This window comes from Varroa jacobsoni, unplaced genomic scaffold, assembly GCF_002532875.2.
Source record: "Varroa jacobsoni isolate VJ856 unplaced genomic scaffold, vjacob_1.0 scaffold_922, whole genome shotgun sequence".
Taxonomy (NCBI): Eukaryota; Metazoa; Arthropoda; class Arachnida; order Mesostigmata; family Varroidae; genus Varroa; species Varroa jacobsoni.
The window spans coordinates 12403-37583 of record NW_019213824.1 but is presented as its reverse complement, the minus strand read 5'-3'; the positions used below and the strand labels follow the sequence as shown (position 1 = coordinate 37583).

The 25181-nt window shown below is 41.8% G+C and overlaps 1 protein-coding gene and 1 long non-coding RNA gene across 12 annotated transcripts in view; one reads left to right on the top strand and one right to left on the bottom strand.

Annotated features, from left to right (window-relative positions):
- The window catches only part of LOC147752871 (uncharacterized), a 77849-nt gene extending 57655 nt beyond the window's left edge, over positions 1 to 20194 (top strand). For 4 of the 6 annotated variants that reach the window (XR_015312888.1, XR_015312884.1, XR_015312886.1 and 1 more), the window contains 2 exons: positions 19761 to 19840; positions 19940 to 20194. This is a non-coding gene — a long non-coding RNA (uncharacterized LOC147752871). Of the gene's footprint in view, positions 1 to 869; positions 988 to 8793; positions 11222 to 19760; positions 19841 to 19939 lie in introns of those variants that run through there. The other 2 variants (XR_015312887.1, XR_015312889.1) reach the window with 2 other exon arrangements.
- On the bottom strand, positions 774 to 24426 carry LOC147752870 (uncharacterized). Of its 6 annotated transcripts, XM_086970290.1 has the most exons (5): positions 24104 to 24426; positions 19046 to 19137; positions 15904 to 16712; positions 1463 to 1588; positions 774 to 1066 (listed from the first exon to the last, which is right to left on the bottom strand). In XM_086970290.1, the coding sequence occupies exons 3-4, from the start codon at positions 16709 to 16711 to the stop codon at positions 1482 to 1484; spliced, it is 915 nt and encodes a 304-aa protein (XP_086826416.1). In that variant the 5' UTR covers position 16712; positions 19046 to 19137; positions 24104 to 24426; the 3' UTR covers positions 774 to 1066; positions 1463 to 1481. The 6 variants fall into 6 exon arrangements, 5 of the variants coding, with proteins under 5 accessions (XP_086826416.1, XP_086826413.1, XP_086826414.1 ...); XM_086970287.1 differs by lacking the exon at positions 19046 to 19137; XM_086970288.1 differs by lacking the exon at positions 19046 to 19137 and having other exon boundaries at positions 774 to 942.
- Positions 24427 to 25181: the final 755 nt, after the last annotated feature.

Sequence of the window (25181 nt, the reverse complement as noted above, 5' to 3'; positions counted from 1 at the left end):
ATAGGTGACCAAAATAAGTATTCCAGTGTCGAACAGAGTCGACTTAGTCACATAACGAGCGCCTAGTTTTTGCATAGAGAGCTGTTTTGGAGACCTTATAAGTGTTCACAGTTTAGTACTGCTGCAGGCCCCATTACGGTTTCGCAGAGACATCATGTGCGCATGAGTAAGCTGCAAAGATGATGTTTCCGGATTCATTTCCGTAGCGAGGACTTTTTCGTTTAACGGTAAAAATCATTAGATTATTTAGAACAGCAGTCTCGTTCATTCAGCTCGCTTTAACTGTCTCTAGCAAGGACTGTTCGACCACTCGGATGGTAAACAAATCTGCTGATAGAGGAAACGGCCTTGATCAAGGGATTCATTGATAGATCCATTCTGGGACTTCTGTTGCTTGTTTAGTTCCATTTCTCGGCGCAGGTTTGAACAACTGTTGTCTGGGAGCGCAACGTCTGCCCTATGCGCAGGATGGAAAGAAATTTCCGCACGGAGGCTACCAGAAATTTGTCGACCGCTAGACGCACCTCGAGCAAGGTGTTACATAACAAGATCACTTTGTAAATGTTGTAGTAAAAATTTAAAAATTGTAAAAAAGATAAATTCACGACTCGAGTTGCAGTCCATTGCTCTATTTCCGAAACTACACGTGTATTTTTCAGATCACTCTAAATCCGAGAGTTCTATAGGTTAAAGTTTGTATAGAATTTAACCAGTACCAGCAACCTGGGAGTAGAAATGACCTTCAATCAATTTTGCACACAATGATACGGATGTAATTTGGCAAGGACGCTTGCTGTATTCATATAGAATTAACATATTATTTTTCAATATGTTCCCTGTGCTACATGCTCGACCACTCCCATCTGATGAGGTGACCCTGGGCCGAATTTTCGCGCAATTGAGCCTGTAGTTCATCATCGTTATCATCGGCTTTTTGCGGCCCTGCAAAATATGCTTTCTTATTCGAAGATCTTCAATAACTTCAAGGTATGAGAAGCAACAAACGCTGTTAGATACCGACAGGCACTGATCTTCTCTTGCGTAATCATAGCTGCGTCGACTGCATCTAACGACAAAAGGCAGGATTAGAAATATGGTTTATCGTGTACGTGGTTTGATCGTACTCCCACAAACAACCTTAATCAAAGTAAAAACACCGTAGTCTATCAGGCGATGGCTAAACGACTAAACAGAATGTGGAAGTATCAAAGGTTAAATAGCTAAAACTCATATACAGATATCAACCTGCATGATGGCTTGGGCGGCCAAGCCTTTGGTAGAAAGTAAAAAATTGAAAGATAAAAAGAGTCAAAAATTGAAAGTCTCAATGGCAAACCACGTTTAGAACAATAACGTTATTTGTTTTTTGTTATTTTAGCCCATTGGGCTATGGCTATCAGCACGAGTGTTCCGCTTCCTGCCGTTAATCTATATGGAACTGAACCACAAACGTTTTACTTGCTTTTAATTGCTGACAGGCTTCAGCAATTCCGCAAAGATGACCTCACATGCTGGGTTTGCCTTTGGAATATTTGAGGTGGTCGGGCATAGACTTCAGACACTTCAACGGTAACCAGGTCATTTGTAACTGTTCAACAAAATTGAAAACATGACATTGTAAGATGAGTTCCGTTTTAGAACAAAGCCACTTGATACTAGTGAGAAACGTGTTGGAACACCTCAACTATGCTCCCCAACCTGCCATGTCGTTCAAACACCAGCCGTTAACGTTGCCCTCGCGCTGTTACCGCCAGCCGTCCAGATGGTGAAGGGTCTGCAGGACGAAAGCATTCTCAAACCCTTCGATCGGTTACTGGGTCGAGGTACTAATACAATGGACCGTAGCTTCTTTGTTTTACTTCTACAATAATTAGTGTTATTGTTTTTGTCAATAGCGCCGCTGAATCGAACGCAATTAATTTTTTTTTGGGCTAGCATTTGTAGCGGTGCCAACGTCCTGTTTGTCACCGTAACAGGATAGGTATGAAAACAATTAAAGTAGACCATGCTGGTGACTGGGGCGGCCATTTTCTCTCTTTTCGTACCATCCGTAACTATAACGAAAGAGGAACAGTTAAGAACGAATGGAAACGATCACTAGTAACATCAGTCACTGTTAAAGCTACCGCGCCTAATTGTCATTGTTACAAATCGAACTATTAGGGTAAAGTATAGAGCAGTAATCGGAAAAAGCTGGACGGATCCGCATGCATGTCAAATCGGCTATCATTTGACTTGACTTTACTTTATGTTTACGCGCTTAGTTCTACTCAAATTGAGTAGAATTTATATATATATAAATCATGTATAGCATTCCTGTCGTGACACCGCCCTCATGAAGTACAGTAATATACTAAATCTGAAGATACGTTCAAAAATGGAGGGTCGCAGCCTCTCCGTCTCGTGCCGAAGTCGTCTGAAATAACATTTAATGGCGGGAAAGCATCGACAGGCCGGTTTCTTTTTCTGGCGTGTACAGGACAGCGTCATAATGACTTCTCGACAATAAAAAACTGCCCAGTTTTTTCTTTGAACCTTGATGGATTTATTCAAAAAACTTACCTATAAAACTCTAGAGTACGGGACCACGCGATAGTATTTCCAGAGTGTATTTTTAATACGGTATTTAGTTAGAACGTAGCAGATACTAGTGCAGTAAACCTAGCTTCACATCAATACTCACAGCCCGAAGTACGGTTATCTCAATGTAGGTGTAATTTTCGTCTACAACTCAACCTACCGTGCACACTATAAACGCTCGTAACGCTTGTAAAGAATCTGCTGATAGGATTGAACACCCCAACGATTTTTGTTGCCAAGAGGTACGACTTACCGACCTCTCCTTTAGATGTTAGATTAGACGAGAAAGATTTCTGAAATAGCTTTTTTTTTTTCTGTAGCACATATTTAAAGACTGTTCGAAGAGGTTTTGCTAAATCTATCTGGGCCTGTTTCATTAGACGTTTGAATTGACTGGGTAATCATATCGGTAGCCCATTATTGTAGCTGTTGTCGTTCTATTCCATTAATTGCTTTAAATAGACGTTATGTTTAACCATCTTACATCTCTGAAATCTAGACCCTAAGCAAAACCCGACCTCGCTGTGGTAAGATGATCAAGTAAAAGAGCAGAGTTACTCTATTATTACGTGTGATAAGCTAGAACGAACGCGTAAAGTTCGCCGGTTATATCGAGAAATCAATAAGCCTAATTTAGACCTGACGTTTTACCGATTTGTAACAAATGTTTTCGGCGTGTGCGCCTTCATAAGGATTTGGCCGGTACCTTTTACGTTCGTCCAATTCAAATTCCATTAAAGGTCTTTTCCAAAAATGATCTTTTCCTAGAACTCGCTATCTTGTGTATGCATATTTTTCGACGGTACGAGGCGATCAAGCAAATAGGATGGAACGACTAGTCATTGCACCTTAGTAGATGATGCTTGCTTCGATTGTTACCTACGAATGTTACGAGGCCGAAAAATTGCTTGTCGAACGCTTGTGAAACTTTAAAATTCAGTGACCTTACAAATAAGGAAGGCTCTAATAGGCTCAGCTAATTCAAAACGGGCTGTCGAGTTCAAAGTGGAAAAACTAGCAAATAAAATGCTGCTCAAATTTGCCTTAGGTTTAGTCGGTACCAAGGCCTACAGATAAATGTTTGATCATAAACAGGGACCATGAGGTCTCACGGCTTTTGCTCAAATGCTTAAGCAGAATATAAGAGAAGTTGTCTTCGAATTGCGAGTAACTGTTCTTTCTGACGATGATGAAATAAACGGCTCACTGTCATTTTTGTTTCTCACCTAAAACGACATTTATGTTTGCCGCTTCATAACCTTAAGGGTCCATCGTGCTGCGATTACATCATATGCAAATAGTTTACGGCGATCGAACGAAGAGGGTAGTTTATACCTGTTTTTTTTCGCGGATATCGTACAGAACAAATGGTATAATCCTAAACAATGAGAGATTCATCGAGTTTGGAAAATGATGGTGAAAGTTATATAGGTATGAGTCGTCCTGCAGCACTCACAGGTTATGTACACGCGTGCCAAAAAGTTTCCTTATTTGTATAACGACTCACTGTATATAAATAAAAACAAATAATTGTTGCAGCCATTAGAGCGAGCGATACGATCGAAAAGAATAAACCGTCCATCAGCTATAAGTGACATGACGTCTCGAAAGCCAGGCCTCGAAAAGGGCCTGCAGGACGTGAATTATGTGACTGTACATAGCAACGAATACTAGGCGAAAGCGTGGTACTCTATAGGGGGTAATAAGTTGATATAAAGCGGCTGAGCAGGCCGAAAGGAACCGACTACAATTAAATTAAAGAGACGAAACAAACGGTCTGTCGAAAATTTTATTCTGGACAATTCAAAGTTCCATGCGCACCGAGCTGTAGCAGACATAAGCAACACAGATGCTAGATTACAAATAACTTTCGAAAAGAAACTTACGTTAATCTAGCCTATTTATGCTACTTTGAACTGAAATGAGTGAACTTTTAGCTACCGCAATAAATAGTCTAGAATGACGGATTGAGCAGAGAGAACAAACCACTTCAGAACTGCTATAAGTTAATTAACCCGCCTAATTAGCGCAGGAGACAAAAGGACCTCCTACCAGTGATATGAATGCTCGTGCCGTATTTAGCTCTGATACTGAAAATGGCAGGAAGAAGGGATCTTGTCAATCTGCCGCACAGGAATTGTGCTGCGGCCTGATTCAGCCAACCAAATGGGTAATACAATGAGACCAGGAGAAGCGAGCAGTTCGGATATCTCAACACAAAAAAATCTAGGATCAGCAACTGAGCGAGCAGTAGAGATACTCCGCGACCTTCAGCGTACCTTAGACCCTTGTGCCAGACAGGCTGAAACGGCATGGATCCTTGAAATTGTTTTCTGCTATGTTTTATTCTAGATAAGAAGACTAGCAAAGAGTTGGTTTCACTACAGAGATACAAATCCAAGTGCAATGTCGAATTCTTCAATATTTCAACCTTACAACTGATATCCCAAAAACCGACTTTTTTTTTCATTTAAATATCTCTGATCCTACTATTAAAGATCAATAGAATCAATTATGAGAATTAATGAAAAAAAAAATTAGGTAGTGCTCTGCATTGTGTGGGAATTATGTCTGATGCCTGGGTCTTAGTAAATCCGGTGATCTTTTATTTTTAAAAAGAGTGCATATACTTCTAATTCCGATCGACTGTTATTGGTGTTCGTTTTCCAGGCCAACCTTCTGCACGTTGGCTGCCTTAAACCTACTAAGAGCTTCTTTAAACTAGGCCTGTTCCAAAGAAGCTTTAGGTTTATCTTTGCGAATAAATTCAAACGATGATTACTGGGACAACTACCCGTTTTACTTTCCAAATCGAAACGGTAAAACTTCGATTTATGGGCATTTACATGTTGACTTTACCTGCTTAACTTCTATAAAAAAAGTTTCCTAGTTTACCTTCCACTAGATAATACCCATTACAAGGCAAGTTCAAACTAAAACTTTGTGAGTACCTGTATTGAAGAATATGTTGCGGCAGAGCTTTACGTTTGTATTCAAAAAGGCTATAGGAAAGTCAATAAATTGCCGCTCATAGACGGTATTCTGGGGCCGCGAACATTTTTCGTGATAATACCATTAGCATTTGTATATTACTACTATAACATGGTCGAAGGGATATATCAATAAATTGCTTGACTTTTGTTAGCTATTAAGCGACACGCGATTGGTGTTAGGGTGCCACACTCATTTATTATCTGCTGTAGAAACATGAAAAAAAAAACGAAGTTCGTGCAAGAAAATCATTGAGTCACACTTGGGGAGCTCATGAAGATGTAGACAACTCGCATGGGTCACATTGCAACATCTCGAAGGCGAGATGGCTTTCAGCAGGAATTGTACTAGAGGAGAATTCACATTTGGAACAAACATAGACTCAAAAACCTTCATGCGCGAAAAAAGCCAAACGCGTAATTACAGATAACGAGGTATGGCTGTACGCGTATAGTGTGGGAACGAAGGCATACTCGTTTCAGAGTCATCTGAAGGGCAAGTTTACAATGAAGACAGCCAAAAGATCCTAAACGAAACTCTGTTTTCTATTGAATAGCTACTAATCACGAATTCTATTTATAAAGGAATATTATTTAAAAGTTTTAATGTCGTCAAGACAGAACTGAACGTTAGAACATGTTCTCGGTTCTTCAACACGATAATAGGTCGACTCATACGTCTCACGTTCTCTGCAGAAAAAAGCTCGTATTAACCCAAGTCTCATCCGGCTTGGGTGACTTCGAAGGAGGCAACTAGGATTTGCATGGAAGATAGGTGAATACTAGGCCAAGCGTGTCTATTTTATATTTCTCGTAACGATAATTTGTATATCCGATATCGATAACCGAAAGTTGTGTGACACTCCTGAGTTGGCCAAAAGCTTGAATTCGGATTTTTGAAGCACGAGTCGACCCAAAGAAATGCTCAAGACTTTTATGGTCTAGCAGTATATAAATATAGACAAAAGATAGAAACTTCAACTCAAAGGTATGGATACATAAAATGAAAATATATTTTTTATGTAACGTGTATATAAAAATAGTGTAGTAACAGTTGAAAGGTAACCCGATGTACTTCATTACTCCAGGGCTAATAACAAAGTTTCATTTGTCCTAAACGGACAAATATTGTTTGTCGTGTAAAAACGATAAACGTCCACCGTTACGGTTATTCTTCTCATTGGTGCGTTTATTAACTCGCATGGAAAATACGCTACATGTTATTCATTCACACTTCATAATATATAATACGTTACTGAACGAAAATTTTAATTAGACAAACACAAAAGTGGAGTTGTTTTACCTTTTCATTTTTATTTACATGCATGGAAAGGAACGTTTAGCTTCCACCAAAGTATCGTGTCGTAAACTAAAGAGAGCTATACCTGAGTCACTGAAATGAACATCTCTATCAGGTTTTCGACATAAGTAGTTCCCTGTAACTAGAATTACAGTACCCCCGAAGGGTGATTTTCTTCGAGGGTTCAATATAATTTCAAATAACTGTCTATCCCGAACATATGTGCTCTAATGGAAACTACAATGAAGCAGGCTGAATATTTTATAATGAAGATGAGCTCACCGTATTCATCAAAGAAAGATTCGTATAAATTCTATTTCATAAAAAGCACTGGAAAAGAAGCTGCGTAGCTAAGGAGGACAAACGTTGAACTCTGAGGAATACTACAAACTGACAAGAGAAGTGTTTCTCGTACAGTAACTTAAGCAATCCGGGTCACTTCCATGTTCCCTTCCCTACCACAATAACTTGCAAAGACCCAGTACCCGTGAACTTGGAAGTTTAGCTACAATATCTGCTTGTTGCTTGAAATGTATGCGTATGCTTACATATAATGGCATAACTAATCGTTGAGTGCAATCAAGGTAACAAGATATTCTTTTAGAATAGAGAAGCCAGATTAGAGAACCGAAGGAAAAATTTTACGTAGTTCTTAGAAAACCAAAGGGAAAGCTGAAATATGACAGCACTGATTGTTTTAACTTTATCAAGAAAAAAATGTATATGAGGCGAAACTTTGAAAGGCTCGAGGCCACCAACTATGCGCCTTGTCTTGAGGTGGGTCGGCTTTGTTTGCATGCTTGGGCTGATGAGACGGGACAAGAAAGATATGCATAGACAGATGAGTCTAAGTCGAGGAGCAGAAGAATTGGTCTGGGTGTATGATCGAATTCCAGTTTAAAGTTATATACAAACCTAAATAAATTACTAAATATAACTACTCTGTCTACAAATTTCCAGGTGCATCAATGCTGACGCATCAGCAGTTAGTCATGTGTCGTCGTACGCCATGTAGAATGAGTAAAATCGCTACAACGATAAAGGGGGGCAGTTCAGGGGGGGGGGTAGGCACACGGTAGGGTTTATGCGTGCGTTAAGTATCGCACGCGATATTTACGCAAGACCCAATGAGCTTGAGCCTGTGATAATTAAATGCTACGCGTCGCTTGGATCGTCTGCATAATTGTACACAACAGGACAAGCGACAATTGCCAAAAGATATCAATTAAAAGCTAACGAGTGAATGGTGCAACATTAATAAACCAGAGATAAATGTTGCTAAGTATGTTCTGTTAAGAAAATGATATTTGTGTTGACTTTATCGCTGAATAGTCACGCTTGAAAGTACCCGAAATCTATCAGAATGCACAAATTTACATTTTTATGTATTGCACGCTTGACGAAATTCAGGTCGTGCATTGCACAGAAGGCCACAGCAGTGTCCAGCATACGTAATCTAATTTTGAAATTCTAATAAAAAAAGATGTATGTACCTCGGGCGCCACAAAGCATCCTAGCGATCAAATGGATACCATTTTACGCTTAAACCTACTTCCATCAACGAAACTTACATAGTTTGCAGTGTGTCGAAGACCGAATCGCGAAACGGCAACATAAACGTTGACCGAACTAGAATTGTATGGCCTACTGGATAAAGACCGAAAAGAAAGATTGATCTTAAGGTAAACTATTTTTGTAATACCATCATTATCGGCATCGTTCACGTGCGACATGACCAAGGTTGGCAGTGTCTTTACAGCCAGTCACTTCCAGCCGATTTCAGCGACTGTCGTAAACAGCTTTCCTATGATTCTGGGCGCATATATTTACAAACATCCACTGAATCCAAATTAATGATAAGAATATTTTTTAGCGAGAATATTAGCTCACCCCCCCCCCCCCCCCCCCCTATTAATTCGGCGCTGTGTTTTATCGCATCGATCGTATGTTTACCGTATCCCAAGTCACTGCAACGTCGCATTCATTAGGAAGGTTTATCCTTCGGAACTTTTTCCAGCAGCGGTGATCGAAAATGCACCCCAGCAATGAGACAATCTCTGCCCTGACGCTATGGGATAACTATCTACTAATGCTGTGCGATGGCGAAGAATTGAGCTACTTAGTACGGTCGACGCGCTTCCATTAGCTTGATAATGCTTCTACCACATTGTTGTTGAATCCTGATACTCCACCAGTATGAAAGTATCAAATATTGACGTACCCTGATGAGCGATAGGGATCAGAGGTCGCGAACGACACAGAAATGTTGCACAATCGATTATATATCAGAAAATCAATCTAGGCCAGTGAACGACAATCCGAAAACACCGTCCAATAATGAAGCAGTTTGTTATCTGCGTATTTTTCCATGGCCTTTTCTGTTTTTCCAGCTTTTACATGAATATTCATTATGCCATACGAAACCTGAACAAAATTTTTGAAGCAACCCCTGAGCATGAGGGCGTGATTTTCACAGTGATTAAGGTAAACAAACCCTGTAGTACCAGCAATACTTATGACACGTAACTGTGCACGGATCGTGCAGACGAAAATGACAAGAAATAATTGATATTTCACCATCCTGAACCGCGAGTGGGGGCTCAACAGACGTATCATCAGCGAACGTCCATTTTCAAATAGATACAACAAGTGATTTGTTGTATAATTGATATCGGTTTTTGACATACGCTCCTCAAACAGGAAAACAATAATCTATTAATATGTGTTTACACCTTTATACGTTGATTTCCATTTATGAAATATCGTTACATGATGGAATTCCTCATCTAAAACAGGTAGCTTACTTTTTCCAAAAAATATACTGCAGATTATAAAAATTGGCTGTCCCATCGTGCTATCAATCGACCCTCTTCAGCGTTCACCAGAGTTCAATTGAACCCTGACAAGCACTGCCACATATAACGCTGACCTAAACATGCAATTTCGGTCAATTGTACGATCCCGCAACTAAGCGTTTGTTTTTCAACGATTTATCTTGTAGGATCTCTATAAAAGTACACGTTAATGGAACAGCTAAATACATCTGCACTAGGTAATATGGACGAGATGTGGGAAACACTCGTACGACTGTGTCATCATTGTACTGTCTACGGGGTTGAGTTGAGAAGCGAAAAATTCGGTAGTGATCCTTCATTAGTCAGCACTCATCGATTCGTAGAATAGCAAACAGAGAGAATTAACACCGGTAATCCTCATGCAAGACGCGTCGAAAACGAGCGTTGAAAGGCTTGCCTGTTCGTTTTGGCCTGCTGCAATATCGAATATATGATAGAAACCCTGGCAGCATGGCTCGGTGTTTGTTCTAAAAGATATCATTCGTACTCTATGCATAACCAGCTTATTATTATTATTATTATGGCATCCACTAATTAAGCTTTTGTTGTTTTTAAAGTTTGTCAAGTTCAACGAATACTATTCAACGGTGCTTTTCATCGACAGAATCACCGATTCAAACAAAGATTATGTTTATGATCATGATAATACTGCTGTTACTACTATTGACGGATGGTGATGGTGTCTCGATACGATATCGTAACGTGGCGTTACGATAGAAAGCGGTGGCAGGAGGGACGATCACTGCGTGATCCGTTCGTAATTGCCGATCGCACTGCGTACGTGTTAATTCGTCCATGCGGTTGTGTATTCTTGAATAGATATTCATATAGTGCTAGTATGAGAACAAGAGTTGAACGACGAACGAGTCAGTCCAGCATCGCTGGGAGAAGAAACGATCTGCTGTCGTGAGCTAGACCTTCCGACTTGACGCTAGGGTCCCCCGTGATATTCCTTGAGGTACACATCTATAACAGTATATTTGATACATTCTTTTCTATGTATGGACATGTCTACGTATGTTCGCTATCGCGCGCTTCTTATTTTTCGGCGACTGAATGAACAAGTCGAGAAAGAAGGGGCTGCTTTTTCTTCAAACGCGGAATAGCCGATGCTGTCAGTATCCTATAGCGTTACTGCTGCCGCTGCTGTTCTTGTCGATGCCGCCGACGCCACCTTCATGTCTGTAGCTGCTGCTTGGTAACCTCTCCGGCTACGAGTAGATCGACACGCCAAAGGCAAGCACTTGGCTGGGCTCATTGCTGCCGCAGTATATCTACCGTACGTAGCCATTGACTCATTGGCTTACTCGGCAGCTATGGTGTTTGTCCGGCCGAGTAGCGTCGCCATTCTTCATTGGATCTGTTTGTCTGGTACTCGTTCCCATATTGCTGCGTTCGTCGACGCTCAACACCGGCACTTCGTGCATCGACTCTATTGGCTGTTGCTCGTAACGCTTCGTATCGCTTCAATTTTCGTGTCTGCAGCCGCGCCGAAGGTGAGCAGAAAAGTCGTGACCTCCGACCCCCACCCCCACCCCATCCCACCCCACCCCACCCCGAGAGTGAGTAACGCCGGCATGATGATAGTGGCGGCGGCCAGTCGACCCAGGAGCAACGGCAGCGGCGGCGGCGGCGGCGGCGGCTTACGTAAACTAACTTCACCATTTTTTTTTGCTGTGAACAGTGTTCGCGTACGTCCACTGACTTCGTTGAAAAGATCTCCGAACATTCTTGCTGAGTGCGCCTGCCTTGCCGCTCGATCGTCGCTGCTGTGATTCGCTTTCCCCACCCCGAAAGGCCGGAAAATATGGCAGTACGCTACTTCTTCATGTCGCGTCGATCATGACGATGATCATGATGCTGGCGACAGCGATGATGACGGTTTTGTTGTTGTTGTTGTAATAGAAAATACCGAGCGCGTGGCGAGGCGTCTCTGACGCGACAGTGGGTTTCGTCACCACCAGTGCCGTCATCATAACAGCGTCCAGGCGGGTTGTGATTCTCAGGTACACGGCCGATACAAGGGCACAGAGCAGGCCAGAAACAGAGTTCCTAAGCGTAGTTCATTGAAATTAACAGGTACAAGGCGAACCCTACAGAAAACGAAGAAGGTCTGTTATAGAAATAACAGAGAGGAACGATGATTTCGCAGTCATCACACTCTGAACCTCAGATCGATCGCATCAAAGTACCAGTAGAGGTGTGCAAAAGAACCAACGATCTACCGAGGCTGCATCTACCTACCCGCCCTATTCCATTTCCTCCGTTTCAACCTCTGACAAAAACGGTTATTGTTGCTAATGTTGTTGCTGCCGCCACAGTCGCGAATGCGTACAGATATGGTAATACTGGAAGAGCCGTTGTTGCTGTTGTCTTGTTAATTGGCTAGCTTCGGCAATGCCCTTTTTGCGCTGTTTCTACGATCAAGTACGTGTGCGCACGTGAAAGACTCGGCTCTCTGGCTGTCGCGGCTCCTCGACAACGTCGTGACCCGAACAAATTATCTCAGTAATGGCAATAATATAAGCATCCCGCGCAGTGGCGGCAGTATCAGAAGAAGCGAAAATACAACCGGCCACAGATAGATCATAAATGAGCCCAGACGATGAAGGAAGATTCCGAAATACCTCAAAGATCAAATCGATGGAGCACAGCCTTATTTAGCGACCGCTCGAGGGTATCCGACGATACGCTCTACGATTCCGTTCAGCGTTGAGGCTTACAACCGCCTAACCTGAAGCACGCAGTTATCAGTATTCAATAATAAACATCATGCTTCTTCAGCTGTAGCTGTGCGGGTGTCTTTTCTTTTTTGGGCTTTCTTCGACGTCATCAACCTAAAATTAAACTAACTATTAGAATTAACGTAAAAATATAGCACTCCTTTTAACGACGGTCCGATGCTGTCACAACAGCTAGGCGTCCGGGGATATGATTGCTACGGTCAGGTGGCGAAGAGTTTAATCCGATCGACTCATAAACCTTACAAAATAAAGTACAAAATAGAAGGAGCTATAGCTATCTATAACGCCTGGCTATCGCCTATTGACGTTCGGCCATTAAAAACTAGCTTGTCCCGTTGTATCGTAGTCGTGATAGCCCCGTGATAAAGACAATTAACCACTGTGGACACTCGGGGTAGGTAAAACGAAAAGTCAAATTTCTTGTAAGGACAAGGGTAAAACCCCATACGGCGAATATTACAGTAAATAATGGCAGAGTTTATTAAGGCAATAGCGCATCTTTACGAGTGATCCTGCATCGATTTATCAAGCTAGATAACTCGTTGCAGATACGTCCGCTTCGTTGCAGCCATCGTACGAGATCTCATTACCTATGCCATTCCAGGGAATGAGTGCCGAATGTTGACACAGTGGCGGTATAGGCCGGAGAAGACACCTAGATACGCTACGTTACTAATTCGTACCCGAGAACCATATCGTACTATCGAATAGTGTAGATATAAGCTATGATTCTATATCGTCAGCTCCTTCATGACTAGACGATGAAGCGATAGAACATTTTATGGCCATATCAGTGTTCGATATTGGTTATTTCTAATCTAAATTAACTAATTCGATAAATGGCCTTCGTATCGTCCCTTTTTGTTGTTTGTCCTGTAGCATTCAGCTGTTCTTCCTGTTTACCGATTTTCTATCGACTGTTGGATGGTCGTACATTACACACGCCGATCGTGATAGGCCATCGTATCTCGATTCGCACAACAGCGAAACCACTTGTCGTCTGTGCTTATATTCAACGCCATATTGAAATTGTGAAAATTTTGATTGTCACATAGTAAAGCAGAGTCGGTTCCGTGTATTAATTACTATGGCTAAGGAAGCCAGTAATAAATTTTCGGAAGACCGAATTCGGTCACTTACACATACATGCATTGGTCATCGAACGATCATAGTCTGCTAAAGAAGAATAACCAAAACAATCGTGACACGCAGCGGTGTCACGAAAAAGACCAATTCGCCAATCCAGAATGCCGAAACGATATGATACATCGTGCAGAAACTAGAACTGATTGAAGTTAACGCGTGAAGTGAGCTGAGCTGAGCTTTTTGCACCGGTCTTCATTTGATTGCAAATTATAGCCGGAGTGAGAACTTTTACGATTCCGTTTTCCCATGTAGTCTCGTTATGCGAACTTTTTCTATTGGTGCCCAGAGGAAAACATCCTAAGCTGAATTATACTATTTAAAAGCATTGCTTACAAATCACTGCGTACCAGCTGAGCACGAAGGAATTTTCGGCATCTTAACAGATTATCCTGGGCTTGTGGGTCCGGCCCACTGAGTTCTATTAGGTTCGATAAGTCATTCGATGGTATTGATATAGCGAAGAAAACCGTTGTCATCGTTGGATTAGAGATGTCTTCATAACGCATCATCACCGACATATTCGGCTGGGAAAAAAACATTCAGAGAAAATAATCTGCGAATCGGTGTCTTGATGAGCACTAGCTTGCAAAAATGTTCTATATAAAATTGTCTTCGCCGTTGTAACTTGAAGTTCGGCTCAACACTAAAACCTAAATATCTACGACACTATGCCTGTTAAACGATAAGGCATGGATAGCCAGGCATGGATAGCCATGAATAGCCAGGACATGATTGTAGCCACAAGTGCTCGATCACATTCTATGTACGTGTTATTTTGTGTCCTTTCGCAGTATTTCACTAGACAAATAGGGTGTGAGCACTGGGTATGTACAGTCGTTTTTTGACGCTTAAGGGATAACAGATTCCCCACATTTTGCATACAATTGTGATCTTTCAAAGCTGCATTTGATTTCAAAAGCAACTACTGTTAATCTCATACAGGGCTTCGCTTCTCAAAAAGGTCACATCTTAAAGGCAGGGCCTTTTAGCATTACTGAAACAAAGAAAAAAAACACCTTAAGCAAATACTAATAAATGGCTAAGTAATAATTTGTGTCGAAGGCATCAGCGCATGCTACACGTCGGACTTTACCACAGTTCGCCGTTCTGGTCCGCTAAAAATACAAATACATATTCAGACTCTTGCCTAAACTATGTCTCTAGAATTATTTGAAATGTTGTAGATTATTTGTTGCTGTATCTGTGGATTTCTTTTTCCTGATCCCTCCGATCTTCTGAACGTTCTGTTCCGAATTGTGCACAGTCTATAACAGCACGAGCACACAATACGGGTTCACAGAGCAGGGTCACCCACTAACGTCTATAAGGATAACAAGCAAAATGGCTACTGTTATAGTATCGACTTCACCGAATTTGACTCAAGACCTACGCCGCTTATCTCATTACCTTGCAGTCAATATTAATTGCGCTGAGACGTTGCTCGGATTTATTAGTCCCCTGTTTGTGGGCAGAGATCGTCGTAGTGTCAACGGCGGTGACAGCTACATCAATATGGTTACCACCATTTTACCTCTGTTTAATCTACAGTAATTAGAGTTACCCCAATAACAAGAATAGCTCAGCTCTAGATGACGCCAGAGACGAAAGGATTAAAGCAATTTTGTCATATTAGGTTAAAACAACGGTCAGACTGGCTGGTTGATCGGTGGTTGATTGGCTGACAATCGCTCTCGTTGGCACCGATTGAGTCAGCGGGTCTCGCGCCTATTTTAGATCAGGGACGTCGCATTACGCGCGCAAAGAAAGCCCTTGTCCTTCTTGACGGTTCACACTCATACCGTTTAGCTGCAACACATCATAATAAGACATAGTGGAACGGTGCGAGCAGCGAAAACGAAATTGAAAAACAGAACAGGCATCTCATTACCTGGAGATACAATTCCGGGGCACGCTACTACAACAGCTAACTCGCGATCCGTGTTCCGGACATAACGTACGGCGCTCGAAACGCAAGGACCACTGGCAATACTAATATCAGCAAGTTGTATTAAATTACAGATAGTTTAACGATCCTGACTAGCATTTACGGAAGACGACGATTTCTCAGGATAGGATTACGTTTGGCTTGTAGTTTACGGACGTCGCCCACGTGAGTTGATTCTTGGATCTGAGAAAGTACCAGTATTTCAAAATTGCAATTTTTACTTTGTCTACTGCAGATAGGCTAGCACGTGAGAGATACTTCCTCAAGATGATGGTAGTGAATGATCCCCCCTAGAATTAGTCCTAATTACTGGTTTTCATCGTTTTTCAAGGGGTAAACTTACCCAGGTTTATGTCAGTAGCAGCCCTTATCACATTCGATTTGCGGGCTGGACTGGCGTCACGACGTTCATCGTTCAACAATGTCTTGCAGCCGAAATTGGTCGCCGCTCCGCAAAAGATGATCTGATTGTTGTGCAGTATCTCTGCCCATTTGGAGACCGAACCGATCGAGCTGGGTGCACGAAGATCAGTTGATGATTTGCTCAATGGGTGCATGAGAGGCTTGACAATCTGTGCTAATAGAGGCAAAGCCTTGCTCTTTGTCGTCGTGAGTTTTTTTCGTTGGACAAAACCGGGTCCAAGAATAAAACCGAAGTTCCTAATTTCAGCTCCATCACCTTCACTAAAACAGTTGTGTCTTAAGGGACTGCCGCTCTCCCTTCCCAAATCGACGAGATCGATCATCGATGTGTGTTCTGTCGTCCACATCGGGTGGGGCTGTATATTGTTGTGAGATTTTACATTGAGCTGTGGCTTCCCTAGTTCTCGACGATTCGGTGCGTCGATGAGGTCGAGAGTAACGCTCCGTTCCAAAGGATCACGAAGCTGGCTAAGATTGTTGAAATGTGCCCCGTTGCTGTGGTAATCGTGCATAGCCTTAACGTCCGCTAACCTTACGACCCTTTTTTTCGCTTTTCTTTGATGGCGTTGATTCAGCGATGACTGAACTTCAACATCGCTGACGGCCCTTATTGACATACCAGCCATTAATCCATGGCGGGGTTTCTTTTTAGCCACGATTGGCACGTCAGTTTTATAGCCGTCGAGTAATTCGTCAGTGTAAAGCTGATCCGGAAGGAGTCGAGTCATCCTGTAATTGGAAATCAAACAACACTTATTACTTAGCGCACAGATCAAATAGGATAAATTACGACTTTCACCTTAAATTTATGCGCGGCCCTTTTTTGTTAGAGCGGCGACGCCGATTCGAGTATACCACGTCTAAAGAGTGTTGTAATATTTACGTTGGTCCTATGTAGCGATGCGGGGAGCTGATCATAAAATAATTGCTCGAGAAGTATTAGTTTGCTTATTAGGTTTTGTCCTCTAATTTCGTTTCTGTCCGCTAGTTTGGCTTGATTGGGAAGCTTGGTGGAAGTGGACGGTGACGCTCGTCTTCGAGGCGTCTATTTTTACGTTGGTGTCAATAACAGCAACTGCAAAAAATAAAGGATTAAAATAATAATCATTGAGATTTCCATTCTTTTCCAACCCAGTTTTCTCGGTTGATAAGCATGATGGTCAGCTTCTCATTTGACTAGTGATCCTGCTGTGACTTGTGTTAGCATTCATAATTCAATTATGAGAAACGCTTCAGACGCGTTAATATATTTAGTATACATCAACCGCTTTGTCGAATTGCCACTGCCAAAAGCAAAATGCAGACAACTCAGCGAAGTTGGGTCCGAACGCAGATTATCACCTCATCAAAACCACCCGCAGTGCTAAGCAGAAAGCCGAAAAAGCGAACGCGGTATTCGATAGCGGGGCTAAAAGCACGTATGCCACCCTTGTTTGGACCACCCTGCTTGCTACAGCCTGTTTTTCTCGATGGGAGTTCCTCCGAGAGTGGCAACAAAACACGATACAGACTTTATACGGAGAAAAACTTCACCAGAAAGGAAAGAACGCATCAGTAAATCTAGCCAGCCGAAACATCACGTTGAGATGCGGCCTCTTCACACACTGGCCACGTATCCAAGCTTCAAACTTTCCGACAAACGATCACCTATCGGATAAACTAAAAATTATGTTTTCTGTGCTTTTTTCCAAACTCGTTTTCCTTATGAACGTACACGATTGATATTGCGAATAGGAGTACCGCTATTTTGCTAATACTGCTTCAGCAGGTTGCGTCCTCACTAAATGGCGAGGCAGCAGTCATAACGAAACAATCCTATATCCTATTCCTCGATATTCGAACTTTCTCCAATACTGAACGGAGATCGGACACACTTGTGACCTTTCTGAAGCTGAAAATTGTCAGTGTTCAAAGTGCACAGTTGTCAATACGAGCTCATCCGGTCTTCGATGATGGCAGGACATGTGTCGTTTCGGTCGGCAGTTTCACTACTATTGTAAATGCGTGCGTGTGTGTGTGTGTGTGTGTGTGTGTGTGTGTGTGTGTGAGTGTGTGCATGAGCTCACATGATCAGATTCAATTGTGCAAGTAATTCTGCCGTCGCCGCTCACATAAGCAATATTCCCTGCTCGCTACCTACGCTTGCTATTCTGCATGCGTTCCGCCTGCTATAGGTAGTTCCTATTGGCACACAGCTTCGTTACCTGCGGCACGGAAGGAAAGGTGGGAGCCGACTTTTGGTTGTAGTATGCGCGGTATTGTCAAGGATGACGCAACCACACCAGTTGGGCTTTTTTCGACGAGGGAATGGGCCCACATGTCCGAGAAGTCACAGAAATGGTCTTCAATGCTCGATCGACAGTTGACATCATGATCATCAGCACTCACTGATATTGTCACTGAAGTACAATCGCTGAGCTGACTAATCTTCATTACGTCTCGAACGATATGACTTTTACAAGCCGCGTCGTTCTTTTACAAATGGCAGCATCTATGCTTCCTATGACATTTTGATGTTTGTCACCATCTTCACCACTGATTTTCGCTGTTGCCTCGAAAGTTTAACTTTTATTTGTGGAATAGCGCTTTTATATTGCATTGCCTTGTGTAGTTAGTTTGATAGGAGCGATATATATTAGCACTCATGTTTCGTTCTTCTGTTTATTTTCTTTTCATTAGAATAGCCGGTCATCTTTGAGCGGGGACTCAAGGGTCGGGATTAAGGAAAGTTTCGAAAGGGACCAAACATAAACCAAGCGACAATTTGCGGGGTGATTCGGTAGCTATCCGTCTTAATACAAGTTTTTTGCCCTCGCTACCTGACCCAGCTCATGATAGACTGTCGAATAAGTTGATTTCTAGTTAACCAGTTTGTCACTTAACTTCATGACACTTTGATGATTGACACCGTTACTGAAGTCTAGTTTTTAGATATACTTACGTCGTGTTTGTAGATTACCACTAGCGTGTTTCGTATGATAGCAGTAGGATGGTTTGGAGATGCCAAAATAACGATGACACCTTTGCACTATATCCTATTTGCCTAATCTTACTTGACGTACCCCGCAGTTAGAACGTGTCCGTGAAGGGATCCGTCGAAATGTGAATCCGTTAGCAATTTACATAGCCAAATAATCCACTAAGAGAGAAGATCCTAGGAGAGCGAAACAAGAAATTCGAGATATAAATCTTCTCATTAATCGGATGCAGCGGCACTACCTTCTTCCAGTGTTCATGATAACGATTCAAATGTTTATATGCCATTATAATGGCAGCAAAATAGACGTTTCCAGCTATAATATCTAATAGCGTCTTGACTGAAGGTGCCCGAAAAACTCTTTGAAAATTTCTACTAGCTATCAAGGGTGTTAAACCTTGATAGCTAGTAGAAACTAAGGGTGCGTTCATTTCATGCTAACCTTCTAAGCATTTTCAATACGATGCTTTCTTCATTCGAATGAAATATTTGAAATAATTATTTTGAATAGCTAAAAATTAAATGGGTGTCTTCGTCCATTTTGGGTAAACACAGGATTTCAATAGCTAACGCTATCACCAGATACATCGTGCTCGTTACCACACGGTACTTATCATCAGAATAGTGTATAATCGGTATAGTACAAACATGCAAGCACAAAAGAAATAAAATACAGAATATGAAACACAATACTAACATCGACGCTAAGCAAAATGCCAATGTAGGACCTATCGATGGTTACCGGCATCATTTGACTATGGATCGCAGAGTAAAATTGGCCTCATCCTTTAAATTTGCAGGTATTGTTTTAACGGAAAATCTATCGGTGGGACCGACAACAAACAGTGGGAACAAATCCGACACAAGAAGAATAAGCCAGGTACGAACAGTTTATACACATGCGTGTATCTGTATAGATGTTCCTTCATATCGTTTTTTTTCCGACTACCGTTCATTGTCCCGCTTCCGTCTTGTTCAGGAGTAAATATGGCGACTCTGCCGATCCTTCAACCTGTGTACATGGTTGTACGTCGCTTATCGAGACTTGCCCTATGAGCATGAAGATCACAGGGACACCAACACCATCAGCTGGATCACTCGTTAGAAGAACGTTCGATCACGATGATTCTCGGTTGGGTCGTCGTCGTCGTCGTCGTTAGATTTTAAGCTTTTAACAAACAAATAAATCGGTCCACTTGAGAGCCAGAAAAAATGGAGAAGGGACAAAGATGAACTTTGCTTGAGCCCATTGTAAATAGAAGCTCGATCGAATGATCTACAATGATAATACGTATTGGGTATAGTGTGAAGACGACTTAATCACTCAAAGCTTCCTGTTGAGAATCAAAACATTGACCATTTTTTACTGACTGGGCTGAGCTACCAACTGCACGCAACACAACGACCCATAGCTCAGTGTGGCTACAATAGAAAACAAACTATTCTATAGATTGAATAGAACATTACGATTCGTATATATATATATATATATATATATATATATATATATATATATACATCAGCGTACGAAGACCGATCTAATTGGCCTGATTAGATTTATTTATTTTAGAAAATCAATTGCTTTTAAATTGCCTACGTATATATATATATATACGAATTATTTTTTGTTCGAGAGTTCTCTTCCTTCTGAAGGCGTTACAAACCCAGCAATGGATCTTAGCTAGTCGACGACGTACTTGACCAAAGTGCGAAGGGCGACCAGTAATAACGATGCGCAAAGATGACGAGTCTATTTAGACTTGCTATTTTAACACTTCTGCATGCGTTTGACGTCTATCGTAGATACAATCTAAAGCTCTGATTACTCAGAAGTATTTCACTCTATCCTGCTGTCGTCTGCTCAAACCACGTGTTTACTAGTCATGTTATATTAATCGTTACTCTTTAGAATGGCAGTTTCACAGTTGATTGTTATTAGTGCAACTGTACATTGTGGCCGATCACCTGAACGTCGGCCCAGTTCGTAGTCGCTACACAAAGGTCCCGTTCCGTTACTAACCAGGTTCAAGATCACACAAGAAGACCTTACGCAAAAAATGACAAAAATTGTTTTAAAGTCAGCTTGCATTCAATGGACGTCTAGACGTGCCGATAGCACTGCAGAAGGAAAGTGCGTCAAAAGCCATTTAATAAAATGGACATTTTTTCACTTTCGCATAATCAGGTCACCGGAAAATCGTGATACGAAGGAGTACTACCCTCGTGACCAGCTATACCGGTCATGACCACTGGGTCACTGCTGGGACTACTGGCTGGTAACGGAAAACAGTAGTACACGATATTAGCTAGCTGTATAGTTTCGAACTGGTGCTTGACGCTATCAGCATTTCAGGCCCTGTCTTCGTCCGTATTGTTTACACAGGCTAGCTGGCTGGCTGGCTGGTTGGTTACTGTTTGATAAACTGGATTTTAGGAAGCAGCAATTAACTGATAAAAGCAAGTGCAATTGAAGGATAATGCCTGATAATAAGATTTGCCATTCACTTTTATCGGCAAATTTCAATGTATGTGTGTGTATATAGGGTGTGCTCGTGCGACCGCGCTAACGTACGAGATAGAGCGGATGTTAGGATAATGTTTAATTTTAGGATACTCGTACCAAATGCATGTAGGAACTTTTGTACACTGTACTCTGGCGTCTCATTATATCGGCAGAAGAAACCAGTGCAGCAAAGCGCAATTCTACAATGAGCGTCGCAGAAATACATTTTCCAATGAACACCTTGTCCACATTTCAAACAGGTACACTTTGATTAATTCCAAGAAGACTCTATACAGAAACAGAACATTGATACAAATTGTGACTCTGACGTTTCATCATTCATAGCTAATAATGAAATTAGAGGTTTGTGTGCAAAGGAAACGCATTGTTGAAGAAAAAAATCATAAACCGACAGCATATTGCACAAATGCTTGACCAACTCTACCTGGTTTTCTCTAAAGCTTCCTTTTTCCCTCTCGCAAAAACATTCAGCCCTGATCGTGATACTGTATCAAGTTATGGCTGTCAGCGATTTGGATCGCGTTAGGCCTGCCTGAAAGACATACCTGAGTGATGTCACAGTGAGCCTAAGGGTAGGAAGACGCCCGACTTGGGCAGACTTGCAGGAGATATGAGCAAGCGACAGTTACAGAGCTCTTCGAAAAGTAACGACGAAACAACTTCCTCACCGACCGACCACGGCGAAGAAATAACAGAGTTCCTTTATAGCCACAGTTCTAAGTCAGACAAGGCTAACTCAAAAGCAGCCCAGTAGCAGACGAATTGGGACCAGTTTCCTGTACCATAATTCACACGTTTTCTACCTTCATTCTGTGTATCTGTGGTCTAGGATTAATTCCTACTCGGTGGTTTTGATGTGGCGGAATCCTCTATGATCTTTACTGTCTCAGCGGCCTGTGCGTCCAGCTGAAATGCGCTGCTGCCCGACGGCCAGAAGTCGATCAATCGGCTGTAAGTATTAAAGGAAGACAAAGCTGTGGTGCGAGTGACTTAGGGGCGAAAACGCTTTCCGCACAGAACACGCTGAGAAGGACACGCCGTATGTCAGAAGTGTATATCGCGTCGTTTTCGGCAGAAGGCTGGCGTCGTAAACAACTAAGCGTATCTCAACACCTACCGTAGAGTGTCATTTCGATCCGCATTGAATGACGTAGCTGTGATCCACCCTGTCAGCCATGGGATAAAAAAAAACTTTTGCATTTGCCAAAAATGTAATTTAAGTACAACGTTTATTATTAATTAACGATGAAAACAGCTTCTATGAATATCTCTTCATCATGAACTCGGTGTAAAGAAATGCTATACAACTTTGCTTTAATAGATGTTAATAGTGAAACGAAACTTACTGCTAAGTGGACACTGTTTTTATAACAGCGCATAAAAACGACCCATTTGCAGTATCATCTGTGGCTGTAGATATAACTCTATTTAGTTCTCGTCAACACTGCGCGAGTTTTGCCGACCGAAAAGGAAGCGTTCAGGGCGGCTCGTCGTAAACAATAATAATAAACAAATCACATTTTTGTTTTCATAGCAGCGAGTGGCTCACAGCAGTGGATTCCGACTCAAAAAAGGGCCCGTTCGAAATATTTCCGAAGACCCCATCGTAAGAAAAACAAGGAATTTCGTGATATACATTACCGATACTTACTATGAACTAGTAACGTAGGGACGGCTTGCACGGGGGACAGTTGTCTTTTAGAACATTGCCAGCAACTAGCAGTACAACAATCGTAGGTCGAGGAGAAAAAGACTCTGTGTGTAAGAAGTTACCCTAGCTATAGACAGGAAATGGCTCCCTAAATTTTGCGTGTCTAATTTCCGTTTAGTTAACGAGAGGCACTAGCCCAGTGATAAAAAAAAAAAAACGCAAAAATAATTCACAGTACAAGCTTTCAAGTAGCGTGGTTCGTTGTTAGATGTGCCCCCCCATAGTGCAGCGGTGACGCGTTGGGAAACCGTGACGACAATATGGGGGTCAATTAATGATCAAGCAGATATAACTTTCATGTTTCCTCATAATTGTGTTCGCATCGTATTAAATTTTATTTGCAATTTCTGCTAGACAGCAGAATCCGATTGATCTGTTAGTGTCTGAGCATATGCGAATATATTAGGCGATATACAAAAGGACATATGCTAGTCCCTGTTAAATTCTCTACGTTCAACTATATTGTTTCGTCAAGCACAATTAAATGGAGATGTACAATTGTCAACTACTATCACTGCCCATGAGATGCGGTAAACAATAGCGCCGGCCTTCCCGAACCACAGGACCTCAGGTTCTATACTGATGCGCTCTTGTACCTGCACATTCGTCAGTAATCTAAGTTATTACGCTTTATACAAACAGCGAACAACTAACCAGAAAAACACAGCCGATTAGGCGTTGCAGAAGAGGAATTATTGAATAAAAACGTTTACTAATGACGCACGAAAATTTTTCCCAGACCCAGTTTTCAATACATCTCTAACGAAGACCACTATCCATCCCCACGCGTAAAAGTAATTTATTTCACTGAGTTGAAGGAAATCGGCCAGTTAGAAAACTACTCACAGTTTACACAGTTTAGAAGTAAATACGTTCGAACAGAATTAACTTGTCCAAGCTCAACTTACGGATAATCGTCCATGGCGTAACGAGTGTTACGCGCAGTAAACCCGTGGTGATCGCTTCCTAAGCATCTGAAGCGTCGCTAAATCGATAGATCCCTTTACTGTCGTTTCCGTACAATATCACTGAGATTCTGTAGCTACTTCTCGTTTCTTGACCAGTTTTGTTCGTATGATCCCAACTGATTGGACAGAAGAAGCCAATTTTAGTGATCGATCGCCCATCGGACTCTAGACAGATTGGGCCGAATGTCCTATGCCGTCTGAGCAGGCATTTGATCCATCGTATGCGGTAAGCAAGCTATTGCTTTGATTTCGCCAGTTGGTGGAAAAGTCGGACGCGCTCCGCTGCACAAACAATACCCTAAACCGTATGATTGATAGATGCATTTGATTGTAACGTCTCTGACACCATGTCCACAAGCTGACTGTTATGTGCTCATTCTTCCCAATATATACGTTTTATGTCATGTTTGTGTTGCTATCGCCATATGATGGGGAAATCTTTAATAGATACACGAATTTAGGTACATGAAACACCGTTACGCCTTGACAAGATGGCTCGTTGGTTTGGTTAACAAGTGTCAGCCAGATTGATAATATCTCTGGAGCCGGTTAGGGGTGGGTAATCATCTCGATCGGTTTCTAGAAACCAGGTTTTTTAAAAGAAACAAAATTAGCTATTTTGTGACTATATTCGACTAAAACCAGCACTAGCTATCTAGCGAGGGCAACTCAATTGAGACTATGCATTATACAATTGGGCACGCAGGAGTATGGGTGTCTCCGTCGGTGATAAAATTTGCCCCTGTCGGTAACGAGGTTAGTAATAATGGAATATAGGTTCATTTACAAAAAAATAAACACAATCGAGCTGTCCGTGTACAAAGTTTTACGGCCATGTTTATAGAACTCTCATTGCAATAATTAATGCTAACTCGGTGAGAAGATTTACCTCGACTAATGTATATTAAGCAATACATAAAAATGTTTTTGTTAAAGCACATGTTCGTATGGTATATTTGTGCGCGTTTTATCAGTGTTTTTCAAAAAAAAAAAAAAAAGGAAAGGCCGCATTTACAAA